The 18,987-nt window shown below is 31.7% G+C and overlaps 3 protein-coding genes across 3 annotated transcripts; 1 reads left to right on the top strand and 2 right to left on the bottom strand.

Moving 5' to 3' along the window:
* Window positions 1–1,714: 1,714 nt before the first annotated feature.
* LOC131613847 (uncharacterized) lies at window positions 1,715–2,235 on the bottom strand. Its single transcript, XM_058885483.1, has 3 exons — window positions 2,219–2,235; window positions 2,046–2,136; window positions 1,715–1,963 (listed from the first exon to the last, which is right to left on the bottom strand). Exons 1-3 carry the CDS (start codon window positions 2,233–2,235, stop codon window positions 1,715–1,717), a joined length of 357 nt encoding a protein of 118 aa, XP_058741466.1.
* A 7,593-nt stretch (window positions 2,236–9,828) lies between these two features.
* Window positions 9,829–12,521, bottom strand: LOC131613845 (protein FAR1-RELATED SEQUENCE 5-like). The gene is made up of 2 exons (XM_058885482.1): window positions 12,474–12,521; window positions 9,829–12,387 (listed from the first exon to the last, which is right to left on the bottom strand). The coding sequence occupies exons 1-2, from the start codon at window positions 12,519–12,521 to the stop codon at window positions 9,829–9,831; spliced, it is 2,607 nt and encodes an 868-aa protein (XP_058741465.1).
* A 3,419-nt stretch (window positions 12,522–15,940) lies between these two features.
* Window positions 15,941–17,908, top strand: LOC131609212 (chloroplast envelope quinone oxidoreductase homolog). The gene is made up of 4 exons (XM_058880867.1): window positions 15,941–16,099; window positions 16,183–16,324; window positions 16,473–16,564; window positions 17,011–17,908. Exons 1-4 carry the CDS (start codon window positions 16,034–16,036, stop codon window positions 17,698–17,700), a joined length of 990 nt encoding a protein of 329 aa, XP_058736850.1. The 5' UTR covers window positions 15,941–16,033; the 3' UTR covers window positions 17,701–17,908.
* Window positions 17,909–18,987: the final 1,079 nt, after the last annotated feature.

Here is an 18,987-nt window from a genome sequence, read left to right as displayed (position 1 = left end):
ATTGAATATGTGCAGCAAATTCCAAGACATGTGATAAGGACCTGTTTGTCCGCCCCCCAGGATACGATTGAACTTTTTGACACCGACACGGGAGAAACCTACCAGTGTGAAATGGGGGGACGGGACGATGAGGTGGAAAAGTATCTTTGCCGTGATTGGTACCGCTTTGCAAAAGACCGTGATCTAAGAGTAGGTGATGTTTTGTCTTTCTGCATCAGATACCCTCCAGCCACAAGGATATTAGTCTGTGTGGAGAGATGATAATTCTGGGTCGATAATGTATCCGTGCAGCAGGTGGTTGTTTTGGTTCATACTTGGTGGGTCGTAAGTGACGTTGTTGGTTCAGTTTGGTTAATAGTCTAATCAATTTCAGTTAGATTTTGTTGGAGTATTATAAATGTTGTTGAAGACTTCATGTGTGAACTATATGTGTAATGGTCTAATGGTGTATTTTGAACTTTAGAGCTGCTGCTCTTTTATGATTGTATGAATATTACTGCATGTCTACTATTATGTAGTGGTTAAACTTTGTAGTGTTGATTTTGCATGGGATGGAGCTCTAACCATTTTCATTTTAGTGGACGCATGTGGCAAGGGTTAACACATGCAAACTGGAATTTTGGGCTTAGTAAAATAAGTATTCTACAAAAGTAACATAAAGGTTGGAAATATAAAGCATAGTATAGTTAAAATTCTTTATATAAAATTGATTTAATTTGTAAAAATAATATAATTCATACAAACTTTTATTCTAACTTTTATCAATTTTAATTACAAATTATTATAGGAGTTATACATAGTAATTATATGTAATAATTATTATTTTAATTTTGTCATTATTATAATTGTATAACCTTTAATATTTATTTGTTTTTTTAGTATAAATTTTAGTTCTTAATATTTTTTTAATTTTGAAAATTTACTCTTAACATAGGGAGTTTATTAGAAACCCTAATTTTGGCTTTTACTAATTTAATCCTATATTAAAAATAAATATAATAATCATAATAATAATATAATATTCATCCACAACTATTAATAATAATTATATAAATAATATATAAAGATGTAATATTTAGGTAATCATAATAATAAAAGAAAATATTAATGATAATATAATGTCCGAATATATAAAAATAAATATAAATAAATTTATACAAATAATTTATAAAGAATTAAAAAATTAAAAATATAACTTAAATGTAAAAATTTATAAATATTAAAATATAAGTTAAATATCTCTATCTTTTACGATTCAGATTATAAGTTAAATAATAATAATAATAAAAATTTTAAATCCAACTTATAACTTAAATATTAAACTTAAAATAGCTAAAGTATTTATATTTTTATAGTTATACATTTATGTGTTAAAATTCTTTTTATAAAAAATAGTTTAAACAAAACAAAGTAAAAACAATTCAATATGCTATTCAACAAAGTAAAAATCAATGCTCCAATACACAAAATAAAATATTGCTCATTCATCACTAATATTTAAGAACATAAAACACATTTGGGATCACGACAACGTCAAAACCAACACCCAGCACTGGCAGCCGCCGCGACACAACGCGGATTTGCGTTACATATAACACGACTATTGTGACTGCTACATAACACTACAGTTCACATTATTACATACTTAGATACGGCGACCCATAAACATTAAGTTTTCCAGCTTTTTGATTTTACACCGCGAAACATGTCACCTTCAACGATTCAACAATTTCACGTACAACCTATTAGGAACCAGTGAAACGGTAAAACCTACCCGATCACCTCTCCTGAATACTTTCTTCCTTGCAAATTGGTACCACCCCTCCCCTATATACAGATACTCTACACCGTCAAGAGTTTCACTCTGGATGATGCAATCATGTGTAAGTCCTGTATCATAATCACACAATTCTATCATTGAAGAGAAAAAGCTACAGGACCTACAGACTCTCCTTGGAATATGCTGCAGAATATATGATTACAACACCTGAGTTAGTGTTAATGAAACATGGAAGCAGCATATTGAATAACATGTATATACTTACAAGAACATTTCGGCTTGCAGTGTAGCCTGATGTAATGGTTTCCTCCCAGTAGTATCCATCAGCTCCACCATCATCTGATGATTCATTTGAACTGCAATATGTAACATATTACAACAGATGCATTTCAAAAACATTTGTATAACAAACAACCAAACTATTTTATAACTTATTACCTGCTTCCGTGATTCATTTCTCCTTCTTCAGCAAACCTTCGCAGATATAAAATGAAACACTCAGCTGGCTTGACATTTATACACACACGGTTAGGGAACAGTTTCAAACAAGTGCAGTCGAGTTGTTCATTCAAAAGAATAATATAACTACTGCAACACTCAATATAGTGAAACAGTCAATGCAGTGAGGTCGACATGTAGTATTGGAATAAAATTGTTCATTCACGGGTGTCTTTTTCAGTTTTATACAGGGATGGAGCTAGGTGCACTGAAACTCTCTCCCTAATTTGCACCCACTATGTTTTCTAAAAAATAAATGAGTGCTATATATATATATATATATATATATATATATATATATATATATATATATATATATATATATATATATATATATATATATATATATATATATGGAAAATACTAAAACTTACGAAGAAAAACTTGCAAGAAAGTGAAGAAAATGAGGTGTCTTCATGTAATTGGATGATCCATTTTAAAAACCATCCACCCATGTTTTGTTATCAATTTCTTACTGACATATAACCATCCAACCCATGTTTTGTTATCAATATTTTACTGCCACATCTATTAGAGCATCCATACCAATTATACTCATATGAGTTCTTTAAATGGGTCCTACATAATTTTTTATATTATTTCACTTTTTCCAATTTTTTAAACAACTCAACTATATTTTTCAAATATCCATATGCTTCTTCAAAAACTTTAAAATGAGTCCTACTAAATTATATAATATATTGACATTTGGATTAATTTGGACACTTTTAATAAAAATTTAAAAGAAAAAGAAGAAAATAATTGAAAAGGAAGTGTAGAAGCGTTCTTTACTGTAACAACTTTGTTAAACTAAAGAACCTTGATTCCATTCAATTATCCAATAACTCCTGACACGGTAGCATAAAAAACTGTGTAGAAACCTTGTAATTTTACCGATAATCATGCTCTTAGTAATAGTTTGCCACATGTATTCTTGCGTTTTGTTTAGAAGTTTATCGTAAGAAATAGCAATGCTCACTAATTATTTAACCATTGATAAGAAATATTTAATTAAAATTGAATAACGCATTAACTAATCAAAAAAGTATTTTTGTTATAAATATGAATTCACATGGTATATGAATAATTATTTAAGGTTTCATTATAAATGATAGTAAGTTTTTTATTATAAAAATCATATATGTCCTACTAAATTAGAGACGAGTTGGTTTTATGCTTAAATTTAAAATAATTCTTAATTAAATTTTCAAAAATAAGATTATGTTGTATATTTTTATTTTAACATTACAACATTATCATCAAAGATGGCAAACAAACAACTATTCATATCATTATTATTTATATTTATATATAAAAAGAGATGGATAGATAAATAATTTTGTTTATAATAACATTGAGAAAATTATACAAATAAAAATTACAAAATTATTAAATATTTTTCAAAATTAAATCTCATAATAAAATATATGTATGATATATATTTAATATACGTATGATGTATATTTAAGCTTAGAAAATAAAAACTCTTTTATTACACTACATGAATATATTGCTCTCACAAAATATCGGACTCCGTCACTGATTTTATATATATCAAAATTAATCTCAATTGGGTCTTCCAATTTAGGACCGTTTTAGGGGGGTCAACTCTCTAAAATGGCTTTTATTTTTAGATCCTCTTCATTTTATTTTATGCTTATATTATGATTAATTAGTATTACTTAATTACTAACATATATTTTTCAATCTAACTATACTTATTTTGTGACATATTCATTAATACAAAAGAGTACAAAACTTTATTTATTTAATTTTATTCATATTATTATTCATAGTTTCATGTTATTCAAATAATGCTATAATAACTATTAAATAAAATAAAAAAGCAAACCGTATCAAAATAGTGTGTAATTGTCAAATTTGGGTGTAATAATGTCATTCCTCAATATTAAACTATCATATCAATTACTACCATACTCAACCGCTCAAGTAATTAACCCATGGCCAACTACTACCACCCTACCTCAGTTATTGCTCTCATTTACTCAACTTCATCTACTTAAACTTGAAAGCTGGTAAACTTCATCCACTCAAAACAGACAAGGGATCTACTGTGACCTGGGTGATAATGGAGAAAGTATACGTAGTTTTTGAAGGTCGTAACCCAGGTATATATTTGTCGTGGCCTGAATGTTTTGCTCAAGTTAACAAATGGAGTAACAACGCACATGGCAAATATTACAGCCTTGAGCAAGCTGAAAGGGCATACACGGAATATTGCAAACAAGTAGGTCGTGTCTATGAACAACATCACAACATCAACTCGTGCGAATCTGAAGAGTGTTCGTATGCAGACGACAAAGTTCAGCCTTCTCAAGATCTGTCGTGTAAGTTGATACAATACAACCTTATGTTATGTAGTATATATACGTTGCTTATAATATTAAACGATAACCATGATATGTAACTATGTATGGCCTTTATTAACCTTTATGAACCTTTTTTATTTGTATTATAAGCTACGGTTTTGTCGAACTTGGCCGAGGAGACAGACGCGGAGGATATCGTTCTACAAAATAGCATACAAAAACAGGTAGAGGTAGTTTGCAACCGTATGAGAATCCTTGTACCGGTATACAATCTACACGAAGTCAAGGTTGAACATGGTTTCCAATTTTTAAGGTATCATGCTTGTTTGTGTAGTCCTTTGTTTTCCAAATCTATGGTTTCAGTTGGCCGTTTTGTGAAGACCGACTATGACGCGAAGGAAGATGTTGCGGTGCTGTTAATGCGTCGTTTGCTTTGCGCAACAGGTAGAAGGATTTGTGATTACAACTACTATAACGTCCAAATACTATCGGAAGAACTTCAAAATGCGAGGGATGCAAACTTTGAACTGAACATGGAGATTGCTACTTTGAAAGCAGAAAACAGGCTCCTCAGTAACCAAGTTTTAGCTAATGAACATGTTAAGTGAATGTATATAATAACAATGTGGACGGTGTTCCATTTTTTAGATTGATTCAGGTCTCAATGTAGTGACTACGGTCTTAATCGTTGTTGTGTTTTTAGCTTAGTTGCATGGCGTTGCATGTGTATAAGTTCCATTTTATGAAACTCGTTTGTCGTTTGTAGTACCTTTCATTTGATCCCTATATGTGTATGGGATATTTGATTATGGATGGAGTGGTGTGCACCTCATATATATATATATATATATATATATATATATATATATATATATATATATATATATATATATATATATATATATATATATAATGTATCATTAGTTTCAACCTTATGGTATGTATGTGATTACAATATTAATATCTCATGTGCAAGTAGCATATCAAACAGGTCTTAATATTATATTAAGATATCAACTGATTTACTTTATGCAATTGTGATAGCTTGGGTCAATTCCACATTAAATGGTAATTAAGTGATTTGATGGAATAGGTATCGAGATTAGTCTCTACATCATTACTCTACGTTTCTCCTTATTTTCTTTATATTAGCAACATCAACAACAAGCAAGTTCTATAAAAAAAAACAACAAGCAAGAGAGCACTCATTATCAATGGAACCAACAAGATGCAACGACTTTGTGTTGATCCCTGGCCATTCAAAAGACAACGGAATGCAAGTTTTCCTTCTTAATAATATTTATTAGTATGTCTTTATGTGTTACATTTTTATATGTTCATGTACATAAGTAATAAAGGTTGTGGTGTTTATGTAGGGATGGTGACAAAAACTCCTCAAAGATGGGCGAGAGGATTTGTTCATCAACCATTCCAAGGGTTGGACAAGATGTAGATCACGACTCATTTAAACCTGATGTAAGCTCCAAAGAAGTCACGTTAGCTGATGTGTTGGATGCCGTGGAGGTAAACATTTTTGAAACCAACATGCTTTTAAAATATAAGTATATAACTGTATAAGAGTTGTAATATTCATACAACTCTGTAATGTGGAAATGCACTACTGGTGCTGAGTAATAAAATCCATTGCTTATAAAAAAAGAGATATAAGAGTTGTGTTGAAACGTTTTATGTTGAACTTTTGTGTTATATAACTACTGATATGGTTCAACCATTGTGTATGATGCAGAAACTAAGTTTCAGGATAGATATTCTGGAGATTTCTCACAACGACATGATGACCAAACTTGTGTTCAATCAAAAAGAGATACTAAAAAAAGTAGGTGGGGAAATGCGTAGCCCAAGGTTCAAAGACAAAGTTGTCCATGCTAGCTCTGGATATTCCCCTGATGCAGAAGATGATGGAAATGATCGGGGCAAAGAAAAGATGATGGACAGAGGGATGGAGAAACTGAAGAACTTTGGTACAATAAACATATCTGACTACGACTCCGAGGAAAGAATGAATGCTAAAAAAAGAACAGTCTCCCATAACAACTACGTACGTACCGATACTGTTTGCAAACGGCAAAACACAAGCTATGGGAAACTTCCATACATTGATGTCGATTCAAACAGGGGTGGGAAAGAAGTTGCCGACAACACCAACAAGCCATTCAGTAGTGATTATAGCCGAAGGTTTAATGCAAAGGTGACATGCCTTCCACTCATATATTTGCATGGTTTTACGTTAATGTTGTTTAAACTTTAAACACTTGATTTACCATGTTATTCAAATTAATTGTTCTAATATTTATTTCAATAAACAAGGAGCTGATGACGACATCAACAACTCCCAAGGGTCGAAAGCTCTCATTCACACCATCACCAGGAGAGGGGTCGAGGCCTACAGGTAATGCTATTGGCAACTTGCAGAGAAAAGCTGCAACCACTCCCAGATAACTCGGTGTCAAACGACAATCTCCGGGCGGTAGAGCTAAAAAAGCTGTTGCTATTGGGAGGACTAATGCATTCAGAAACAGTACTGGTTTAATGGTCCCGAAGGTAATCAAAATTCATTAAGCAGTACTTATGAAAGAACAATGTTTATATCGATTGTGTATGATATTCTTAACAAGTCCTATATTAAGCAGCATTTCAGATGCGCGGTTAAGACCTCCCCTGATATGAAACTGGATCAAACGGAAATCAGGGTGTGTGCGTATGTCTTCCAAGAAGACTTTGACTCATCGTACGTGGACATGAATTTTATTACCTTATTATGAAATCTCTTTAACAATGACTAACAACCGTTGTTGTATTTCAGTGATACAATATTCAGGGTTGGTAGGACAGCGTACACCAGAGCTGATTTTGAGTGTATGTGTCCAGGAATGTTGGTTTCAAGTGAGGTACATTTCTAACCTATACACATACCTATCATTTTACGTATTATGTTTGTTGGCTAACTGGTTACTGGTGTAAATGAATTCCAACCTTGGAACAGATTATACTGATGATGGCGTTGAAGGTGATGTGGTCACAACACCAAAACTTATGCAAAAATTTGTAGTGCCTGCCTCCGTCGTTCGCGGTAATTACCATAAACTCCAAATTATTCATGATGCTTATGTTACATGAGTCTTTACTAATAAGTGATAATCACATGCTAATGTATTAAACTATCTGTTGGTTGTAGGAAGATGTTGTTAAAAATAATGGTCATGAGGAATTACACATGTTTTACAAAGATGACTGGGCTGTTCGTTTTGATCACCTGAGATTGGTAGAATGTTTCATTTAATTGTCTCTAATCGTTAGATGTTGTATGCACTGCCTCCTTTTTTACATAAGCCAATTAACAGATTTGTTCAAAAATTTGATATACGTTATAGATTTATGTCCCAGTAGAAGACCAGCATGGACACTGGTACCTCATGGTCATTTCATTAGATGATCGCAAGATCTATCATTTGGACTCGCATCTGACCGAGGACGTGGTCGCAGAAAGAAGGTCCACCATCAGAAACATCGTGAGTATAAGTGAATTTTATAATCACATGTTTGAGAAAAGAAGCTATAATAAGCTATATCTTCTTAATTTATCAGGGAGCTGCGCTAAATAAGCTGGTGGAAACGGTGTATGAAAGTTCATTCTCACTCCACGTGATGACGGACTTTGAATACTGGGATATTGTGGAGGCAAGGGGGATCCCAAACTGTGGAACCAGGTATCAAATTTCTTCCAATCGACAATCACTTTCCATATACAATTGGTCAAACTGAACCCGTTGTGTTGTATTGGCAGCGACAGCTCTGCACTATGGGTGGTAGAGTGGATGAATATGCAGAACAACTTCACAAGCAACACTCTTGGTGTGGTATGATTATATGGCAATTCTGATGTATTGTGTTTACAATAAATTATCACCATTTAACCCCAAAAATAATCTTTGTTAACTATTTCACATTTCACTTCCAGATGAATGAGATTGTCACAAGGATGGCCGTAACTATGCGTTTGCTTATGGGAAACCATAACGACTGCAACAACGAGCTCATTTGGAAGTCGAAGGAATACTGGAAAGTTATGACAACCGCGACTTAGACAATGAGAATGTGCGGTGGCCATTTGTTTGGATATTTGGATGGCTGCGTGGACCATGTTTTGTTGATTGAAACTACTACTATGATTGTCTGTAATATATTTTTAGGATAATTTGCTTGCTGCTTTATGCAGTTTTGTGTAATTTGGACCGCCCTTTGCTGCTTTCTGTTGCTTACATTGTTATGTGCTAGTTGTTGTGTCCTTGGGTGTGGATATATTGATGATGGCAAATAACAACAACGCATTATGTGAAGTAATTGGCAATGGATTGAACTGTAGGCTGCAGCGAATGCTGTTGAAGGAGCGGTTTGAATGGTTGCACCTAAGGCTTCTGTGCTTGCACCAAAGCATTTGATTAGAGGAAAATGATGATATAATAGTAGCTGCCACTGAAACTATGTTGATGCACCTGATATTGGAAAATAGAAATGTAACATGAAGAATATTTAAATTATGTTGATGCACCTTTAATTGTTATGTTTCATTGAATTGAAAAATTATGCTATTTATTTTTGCATTTTCATATTGCACCAAAGGTACCAAAGTTTTGAAATAGTACAGGTAAGCAATCCTATTTATTTGTACTGCTTTAGAAATTTTGGTGCTGTTCTATTTTAATTTAATTTGGCTGGTTTCATAATCAAAATTGTGCATTGTATTTTTATCACAAATAATACAGTATGAATTTACTCTATCTAAGTAATATTTAGAACATTGTTGATTAATTTATGAAATATATTATGTTGAATTAGGGAAATTACAACACAACAATAGATGAATTTCAATGTGCTTTAGGATAAAATTACAGCAATTCACTTCTTCAGTTACATCAACTTCCAGCCTTGGATATATTAAAACTAACAAGACACAATGTCTGTTACAATAAGCATACCAAATGCCTATTACAAAACAAATCCCACATTTGCAACACAGCACCCAAAATTACAAAATCAGTATAACTGCCAATTATATTATCCAATACAATAAACTACGAATACCACCTCTTACTTCACCACATTCCCATTCTTAACCCATTCTTAACAGAAACAGACACCTTCCTTGCCAAACAAGCAGCATAACATCATTTTGGCATTGCTTCATCACTTCACTGAATTTCAAACTGAAAATCCATAGTCATTACTTAACCTTACAGATGCTGATTGTAAAGAACTATCTGCAGGAGGCTCTCCATCTGCTCCAAGAGTAGGGCAGCATCTTCTGTTGTGACCAGCTGCACCGCATATCCCACACGTCTGTGTCCGCCTGGGTCTCTCTGATGTACCAACAGTACCTGGTCCACAACCCTTGCTTCTTGAACATGAAGGGTTAAGTATATTCACCAACTCCTCTTCAACATGTATGTTATCTGGAACATCTTCATTGTTGTACTTCGATTTAAGCCTACAAAGTTCATTAGTCAGATATTCTAAATATTTTTTGTAATCATCAACATCCATATATGACAAGTCAGCGACCTCCTTACTAAGATTCACCAAAGTAGCGTGTCTAGCAACCAAATGTGAATCCCAGTAGTGGGAACCATCTTCATAACTTCCACTAATAGACTCCTTCGCATATAATGACCAACGATTCAGCACAAGATTCTCAGGAAATTCTACAATATTAAGATAAACCATCACAGCAACAATGTGCTCACAAGGAATCCCAATGGATTCCATTCTAAGACACGAGCATCTGAAATCGTTATTCGATGGACAGTGGGAAACACGCCATCCATGCCCTTCGTCTCTGTATTTTGTCACCGCATAAATGGTAACTGATGCCATATCTTGAATATCTAATACAGATGTTAAGGTTACCTTTTTCATAACAGATCGTACCATTTCAAATATCTCTTTTGTCCAGTGCTTTGATGCTGACCTCTCAAGCGCCCTAAGATTGGTATGCAACACTGCCTGTCCATATTGGGATTCAAAATCAGCTTGAACCTCTCTACATCGAAAATATGCCACACACCTATGGAACTGCTTAACAAAATCAGTCATATTCATCTTCGAGTGTACAAACTGTCCCATATGACTATGAAATGCTTCGCACCGCGATGTCGTTCTTATTCCTGCAAAGAAATTTCCCCTAATATGAGCTGTTGCCCACATCTTCCTTTTCTGGTACAATTCATTGATCCAATTATTATCTTCTAACCCAAACCTATCTAACATTTCATTCCACAGACTCTCAAATTTCCAAACATCATGATCACCAAGCATTAATTTTTTGAAAACAGGGATGAAATTGGGATTGCTAATGTTGGAAATTGCATTTCGTAGGAGATGCCATGCACATAACCTGTGGTAACTGTTGGGAAAGACTTTCCTGATTGCATTTCTCATAGCAACATCACCGTCCGTTATTACAGATAAAGGTGTCTTACCTTTCATTGCAACCAAAAACTGCTCCAGCAACCATACATATGTCCCTTCAACCTCATTTGAAACTATGGCAGTAGCAAATATAATCGTCTGGTTGTGGTGATTAACACCAGAAAAAACAACAAATGGGCACATGTACTTATTTTTCTTGTAGGTAGCATCAAAAGCAAGCACATCACCAAACAGTTCATAATTCTTTTGACTCTCACCGTCGCTCCAAAATAGGTTTTGCAACGTTCCATCCGCACCCACCGTGTGTGCAACAAGCATCAATGGATCTATTACACGAAGATCAATAAGATACCTGACAGCACCTTTAGCATCAGAAGACATCTCTTTCCTTTGTCTTGCAATTTGATTATGTACATCCTTCTTCAAAAATCCTACCTTATCATACCCCCCGGCAGCATTAGCGAATGAACCAATCATTTGAGTTACTTTGATTCCGGCATTCCCAAAATTCTTAATTTGCATCTTATCTGACTTACTAAGCTTCCTATTACCTTCCAACAGCCTGCAGTGCTTCTCCTTTAACATTGCATGATTGTGCTCAAAGGTAAAAACTGTGACATACCAACGGTGTGAAATTATATCAATATGAACCCGAAATTTTGCTTCACATCCACACCGGGTTTCGTGCCTCGGACCACGTTTGCGATTATCTACTTTGTTTTGCCTAAATCCTGCAAGGTTACAAAGAAATGTTTGTTGAGTAACATCTCCACTCTTTTTTTTAATAACTTGACCTTTACGGACTGCAAAACCGTTCATCTTTGCAAACCAACAGTACCATGTGTAAGCTATTTCCAGACTTCCAAATTGCAGCTTCGAAACATCATCACATTGCAAGTTAAACATGTCCATATTTGCAATGTCGTCAAACTCGTCAACAACAAATGATTCGTCTGGAAGTTGATCTGAAGATATCGATTCATTCAATCTGTCCGAACCCCATTCCGATCCTTCCCCAGAAATTCCACCGCCGTTTGAATCTGTATTCCAATATTTGTGTCCACTAACATAACCGGAACCTATCTCGTCATCATAATCATCACCATCTAATTCGCCATCATCATCTCCATCTTCATCATCGTATTCACATCCGTAAAATTCATTATCTTCTTCCGCATCTTCATCATAGTATTCAACTTCTTCAAACTCAGAATCTTCATCAACAACTCTGTTGTCATATTCAACATTATCCAAGCATCCATCACTAACAAAATCCAGTTCACCGTCATCGTTAACACGACCATTCTCATGAAAAATCCCATCGTGTGCTTCCTAAAAAAATATAAATAACTAAATAGTAAATCAACCATCAATTAGGGTTACAACCACAAGATAAGATTGTTTGAAAATTGACTTACAGAGTTAACTTGCATTACTCCATGGCCAATAACGTCACCACCATCCATCTTTAACTCAATATCTGTTACTTTTACTAAGCACAAAAACTTGCTTCAGACACAAATCGTTAATGGAAGAGGATCGAAAATGGAAGAAATGAAGAAGAAATCAGAAGGGAGCGCAAAAGAAGAAACCAGAAGGGAGCGCAAAAAGAAGAAATCAGAAGGGAGCACAAAAGAAAATGAAGAAGAAAATGGTTTCAGAAAAATAAAACGCAGAAGAGTAATGGCTGCAGAAAAAGAAATGAAGAAGGACAATGGAAGAAGGACACAGTGGAAGAAGGACGGTGAAGAAAGGTGTGTTGTACGTTTGCAAAAGGTGTAAGGGATGGTGGTGATATGGTGTGTGTTAGTGAAGTGAGTGACCATTAGGGACAGCTAATCTAACGGCTCTTGTTCATTTGAAAAAAAAAAAAAGGAAAAAATGGTCTCTCACGGTGAGAGACCTATCCACGTTGCTCACCTTAGACGGCGCCTGAGTTATAGCTATGAAAGTCTAATACCTGTCCATTCATAAATTGCAACTTCTTCGTCACACTTTCTCATTTCTACTGTTTTAATGAATACTTTATTATTATCCAAAAAATTATATCTTAAATTTATAATATTTGTTTTTCTATATTTGGATTTGATTAAACCTTATATATGTCAATTCATAAATTACAACTTCTTCGTCACACTTCCTTATTTTTACTGTTTTAATCAATATTTTATTATTATCTAAAAAATAAGATCTTAAATTTATAATTTTTGATTTCTATATTTGGATTTCATTAAAACTTATATATGAATCAACCTATTGATAATTTGATATTTGTTAAAATGATTTAAAAGATATAATGTATTAGTTATAATTATGAATATTTTTATTACACATTAAAATAATTCATAATATTAAATTTAAATTAATGATAAAATCTAAATGTAAGTTCTTTCTATAACCCTTTTACAACATTAACGAATATTTTACAATTAATAAAATAAATTAGTCTAAATTGTATAAGTTCTGTAAATAAATTATTATAATATTAATTAATATATATTTATAAAAGATGAAAATATTTAGAGTAAATAGTTTTAAAAAACGATGGATATAAATTAGGAAATTAAAGTTTAATATAAAATAAATATTCAATTTTGCTAATAATAAAAGTATTTAGCCTTTAACAATTTTTTTAAAAAAATATATACCTAAAAAGTTTCAAAAAGTTAAAACAAAAAATACATTTATAAACTTTGTTGTTTTATAATTTTGTCTTTTTTATAATTGGTGAGTAATTAAATTATTGTAATAAATAAAATTAGTTGAAAAATTATTACGAACCTTAGGAGAGAATAGTGAAGATGAACAATTATTTTTTAATTTTCAGCTTCAAATGAAAGGTGAGAGGATGAATTTAATACTAGATTTAAAAGTTAACTTTTGATCTAATACATTAACTGCAATTATTAAAAATTGTCATGAGTTTAGAAGATATAATACATTAATATGAATATTCTTATTAGAAATTTAATATAATTCATATTATTAAAATTTAAATTAATGATAAAATATGAATTTATGTAAGTTATATAGAAATAGATTATTGTTCCAAAAATAAATAAAAATATATTTTTTTAAATAAAAAATTTTGTTGGTTAAATAATTTTGCTTTTTGTTTTTCTTTCTTACTACATTTTTAAAACAAATAATGTGCGTTACACACATGTACCCGAACAGATAACCAGACCAAAATCCGTGCGAACATATTTATGTTAATATATATATATATATATATATATATATATATATATATATATATATATATATATATATATATATATATATATATAATTATTAAATGAAATTTATATAATTAAATCAATAATCATAAAATCTTTTTTTATTGGTAAAAAATATCCTACAACATAAATGAATTAGATTAATTTAAATATAAATACTGGAGTAATAGAATAAGACGGCTGAAATGCATTAAAAATTAAAGATTATGAGAGATAATGCATTATAATATAAAAATTGATAAGATTATAAAGTATGGTATTGTCATCTAGAATAAATACATAAGTAATGTATGAATTAAATAGTATCAAAATTGTATGATAATATAAAATATTCTTAATTATTTTATTATCTAAAAAATAATACTAATATATAATTATTGATTCAAACATGAAAATTTATTTATTTAAAATTTTATTTTCTACTAATATGAAAACTTTATGCAACGGGGAAAATGAAGTTATTGATAAAAAAATCAAATAATAACGGGAATAAGTTTATTATTGATTTAATTATTTTGTAAATGATGCGAAAATAAAAATAATATTTATATAGACCAAATAACGTGCGAACCCACGAGTTATTGTATTTTTTGTACATTCTTATTATATTTTAAAAACAAATGCCCGTATTCGTACGAACGCACGAGTATCTAAACCAGAATTCGTGATAACCTACGGGTTATTATAATTTTTGTACAATAAAGAAAGTAGAATTAAATATATTTAAAATAATGTTTGAATTCAAACACGGGAAAAATGTGTTTTTTTAATTATTTATGTTGTTAATATTTTTATTTTAAAATTATTTTTAATTTAAAAAACAATATTTTTTTAAGATACGTGCATATGGTACCGAAATTAAACTATTGATTTAAATATAGAATAATAACAGGAACAAGTCTACTATTGATTTAAATTTTTTTTTTAAATAATTACAAAACAACAATATGTATATATAAAAATAATTATATTGTTGATTAAAATATTTTTATATATGAAAGTAATTATATAACCGATTTATTTTATCTTTTAAAAATAATAAACTATTTTGTTGATTCAATTTTAGTAAAACAAATTTGTTTTTATTTTAAAAATATACTCTCTCCGTCCCATGTTATAAAAAAAATTACCTTTTTAAATTCATTGAATAATTAATGTATCTGAACTATATAGTCCAGATACATTAATTATTTAATAAATTTAAAAAGGTAATTTTTTCTTATAATATGGGGCGGAAAGAGTATCTTTCTTTTAAAAATAATAAACTACTTTTGTAAAATAATTTTGTTTTTTTATTTATTTTTTTATAATATTTAAAAAATAGTAATAATAATAATAAATTTATGCATATTTATTTACATAAGTCGGTTTGGTAAATTTAAAAGACTTTTTCATAATTCTGACCTGACCATCTTTTAGTTAAATAGATTTATGAAAAAGGTTAAATATTTTTTATTTAAAAAAAACATAATATAATATATATTAAATAAAAAATTTAATTAAACATGAATGATTTTGATATATAATTGTTCAATGAACTTTAAAAAAAAAAGTTTTACTAGAGGTTGTATTTGTTGAATTTTGGTATGAAATTAAAATGAATATCTAATGCCACTACTTGTCTTGTTTTTGTCCACACATTTGCTAACTACGTTTCAACTTTTCCATTTATGTTTCTTCTAAACTTCTACTTGTTGTAGCCCACACACATTCTCAACTCTCTCTCTCTCTCTCTGGAGATGGAAAAGAGACTCATGCATGCTATTCAGTACAATGCCTATGGAGGAGGATCCTCAGCCTTAAAGGTTCTTCAACTTCATCTTATTCTCTTATTTCTTCATTTCTCTTTTAATTTATCACCATGTGAGTTTGATTTGAGTTATTGCAGCATGTTGAAGTTCCGATACCGAGTCCTAGTAAAGATGAAGTTTTGATAAAATTGGAAGCAGCTAGCATAAATCCATTTGACTGGAAAGTACAGAAACGCATGCTGTGGCCTATTTTGCCTCCAAAGTTCCCATATATACCTTGTAACTCCCTTTCCAATTCTTTTAGATCTTGATCTTTACTGAATGCTGAAACATGTTTTTGATTACAAAATTGTTTATAGAGCAAAGTTTAGCTTTATCTTGTTTATTCCAAATCTTTGAAGAGCAAAGATGCTGCATTCTGTACTAGGTACTGATATAGCAGGAGAAGTCACAGAGGTTGGTAAAGGTGTTCAAAAGGTTAAAGCTGGTGATAAAGTTGTAGGCTTTGTCAGCCCCTTTGTAAGTTGTTAGCATATTATTCATTCCACTTCATAGATGAATAATTTCTTTGAGAAAATTATAAGTACAACTTTGTTTTCATGTTTGTTATGTTTGTTATGCGTCTTATACGGGACAGTATATGATTTGAACATGTGTTTATAGTAGGAGTAATCCTAACCCTGCAGCCGGTTTTCTACAAGCCGGTTTTGTATTGTTCAAATAAAATCAAAGTGTTTTAATATAAGCTACAAGTTGTATTGAAGAGCTTATGGAAACAAGCTTAAAACAACTTATAGATATGTGATAAGTTGTTCCTATAACTTCTTTCAAACAGTCTTACAAATGTTTATGTCAGGAAATAAACTCAAATTAGTCGATTCTAACGGACCACTATCTATTGTATATTTTTTGTCTATGGTCTATTCTTTGTCTTGTTTATGAGACATGAAATTATATTATGGTAGAGTGGTGGAGGACTAGCTGAATTTGCTGTTGTTAAGGAGACTGTCACTGCCTCAAGACCACCAGAAATCTCAGCATCCGAATGCGCCGGCTTACCTGTTGCCGGTCTTACAGCTCTCCAAGCAATTTCCCAATCAATAGGAATCAAACTCGACGGAAGCGGTGAACGGAAAAACATTTTGATCACTGCTGCATCAGGTGGTGTAGGCCACTATGCAGTTCAGTTAGCAAAACTGGGCAACACTCATGTGACGGCCACCTGTGGCGCTCGAAACATCGATTTCGTCAAAAGCTTAGGAGCTGATGAGGTAATTGATTATAAGACACCAGAAGGTGCTGCATTAAAGAGCCCTTCTGGTAAGAAATATGATGCAGTGATTCATTGTGCAGTGGAAGTTCCATGGTCAACTTTTGAGCCTAATTTGAGCATGAATGGTAAGGTTGTAGACATAACTCCTACCTTTAGTTCTATGATGACATTTGCTCTTAAGAAACTCACCTTCTCCAGAAAACAACTTGTGCCATTGCTTTTGATTCCAAAGGGTAAGGATCTTGAATATCTTGTTGATTTAGTTAAGGAAGGAAAACTTAGAACAGTGATTGACTCCAAATTTCCTATAAAAAAAGCTGAAGATGGTTGGGCTAAGAGTATTGATGGTCATGCAACTGGGAAGATCATTTTTGAGTTCTAAATATGCAGTATGATGCTCTATAATATATGCATACACTACATTATAAGAATGGATAGAGTAAAGTTGTGTTCATTTGATAAATAGGTATTGTTAGAATACCCTTTTGTATAGATGTGTTTAATTTTGTACTTTTGCATCTTAGATATTTTTGTAATTTTCATTAACAATTTATTTTAATAAACGTAATAAATGAACCTAATTATTTCAAGTGATATATCTACTTAATTAATAGTATTAAAGTTTAGCATCTGGAATATGATATTTGTTTTAATAGTAGTGGTAATTATATGTCCCAAAAACTATAGTCCTATACCATATCTAGATATCATAATAGAGTTTGAGTTTGGTTTAATCCATGCTTACAAAACTCATTTATAAGGTATAAAATTGTCATTCTATTATAAAACCAACTAAAACTATATAGGGATCAAAAGATAGGAAGAGAAGAGAACAAGCAATATTGTATTGTATTCTTTTTCAAGGGTGAACTTTACATTGTAACTTGAGTCTTATTTATAGGACCCAAGGGATGTAGAAAATTAAGTACATTAAAGTGGAATAGGAAGATGAAGAATAAGAAGAGGGATGGACATCCACTAGTATAAATGTTTATAACACTCCCCCTTGGATGTCCATTGAGGATATGCCTCGTTAAAACCTTACTAGAAAAAACCCAGTGGGAAAAAATCTAGTGAAGGAAAAAGAGTACAATATCCTTTCATTTCTCCCCCTCAGTTGAACAGTCATTTCTTCGATGAAGACCAATCTTGTGTACTAGTTGATTAAAAATTCTGCCTGGGAGTGACTTTGTGAAAAGGTCTGCAAGGTTATCACATGAACAGATTTGTTGGATGCTTATATCACCATTCTTTTGGAGATCATGAGTAAAGAAGAACTTTGGGGAAATGTGTTTTGTCCGGTCTCCTTTAATGTAACCATCTTTCAATTGAGCGATGCATGCGGTATTATCTTCATATATGATCGTTGTATTTAATTTTTCAAAAGATAAACCACAAGTATTCTGGACGTGCTGAATTAAGGATCTCAACCAAACGCATTCTCGACTTGCCTCATGTAATGCTAAAAGTTCTGCATGATTAGATGATGTTGCTGCTATGGTTTGTTTCACCGATCTCCATGAAATAGCTGTACCTCCACATGTAAATAAATAACCAGTTTGTGATCTACCATTATGAGGATCTGACAAGTAACCTGCATCTGCATCACCTGTTAATTCGAATTGGGATACTTTTTTATAAAACAAACTCATGTCTATTGTACCTCTAA

The sequence above is a fragment of the Vicia villosa genome, linkage group LG6 (genome assembly GCF_029867415.1).
Source record: "Vicia villosa cultivar HV-30 ecotype Madison, WI linkage group LG6, Vvil1.0, whole genome shotgun sequence".
Lineage (NCBI taxonomy): Eukaryota > Viridiplantae > Streptophyta > Magnoliopsida > Fabales > Fabaceae > Vicia > Vicia villosa.
Note: the sequence above shows the minus strand (reverse complement) of the source record. Positions and strands in the feature narration are given on the sequence as shown.

Coding starts and splice junctions, on each gene's coding strand:
- LOC131609212 (XM_058880867.1), top strand. CDS start 16,034: ATGGAAAAGAGACTCATGCATGCTATTCAGTACAATGCCTATGGAGGA. Junction 16,100..16,182: donor GAGGATCCTCAGCCTTAAAG/GTTCTTCAACTT, acceptor GAGTTATTGCAG/CATGTTGAAGTTCCGATACC. Junction 16,565..17,010: donor TAGGCTTTGTCAGCCCCTTT/GTAAGTTGTTAG, acceptor ATATTATGGTAG/AGTGGTGGAGGACTAGCTGA.
- LOC131613847 (XM_058885483.1), bottom strand. Junction 1,964..2,045: donor CTGCAAGCCGAAATGTTCTT/GTAAGTATATAC, acceptor TATATTCTGCAG/CATATTCCAAGGAGAGTCTG.
- LOC131613845 (XM_058885482.1), bottom strand. CDS start 12,521: ATGGATGGTGGTGACGTTATTGGCCATGGAGTAATGCAAGTTAACTCT. Junction 12,388..12,473: donor GAGTAATGCAAGTTAACTCT/GTAAGTCAATTT, acceptor ATATTTTTTTAG/GAAGCACACGATGGGATTTT.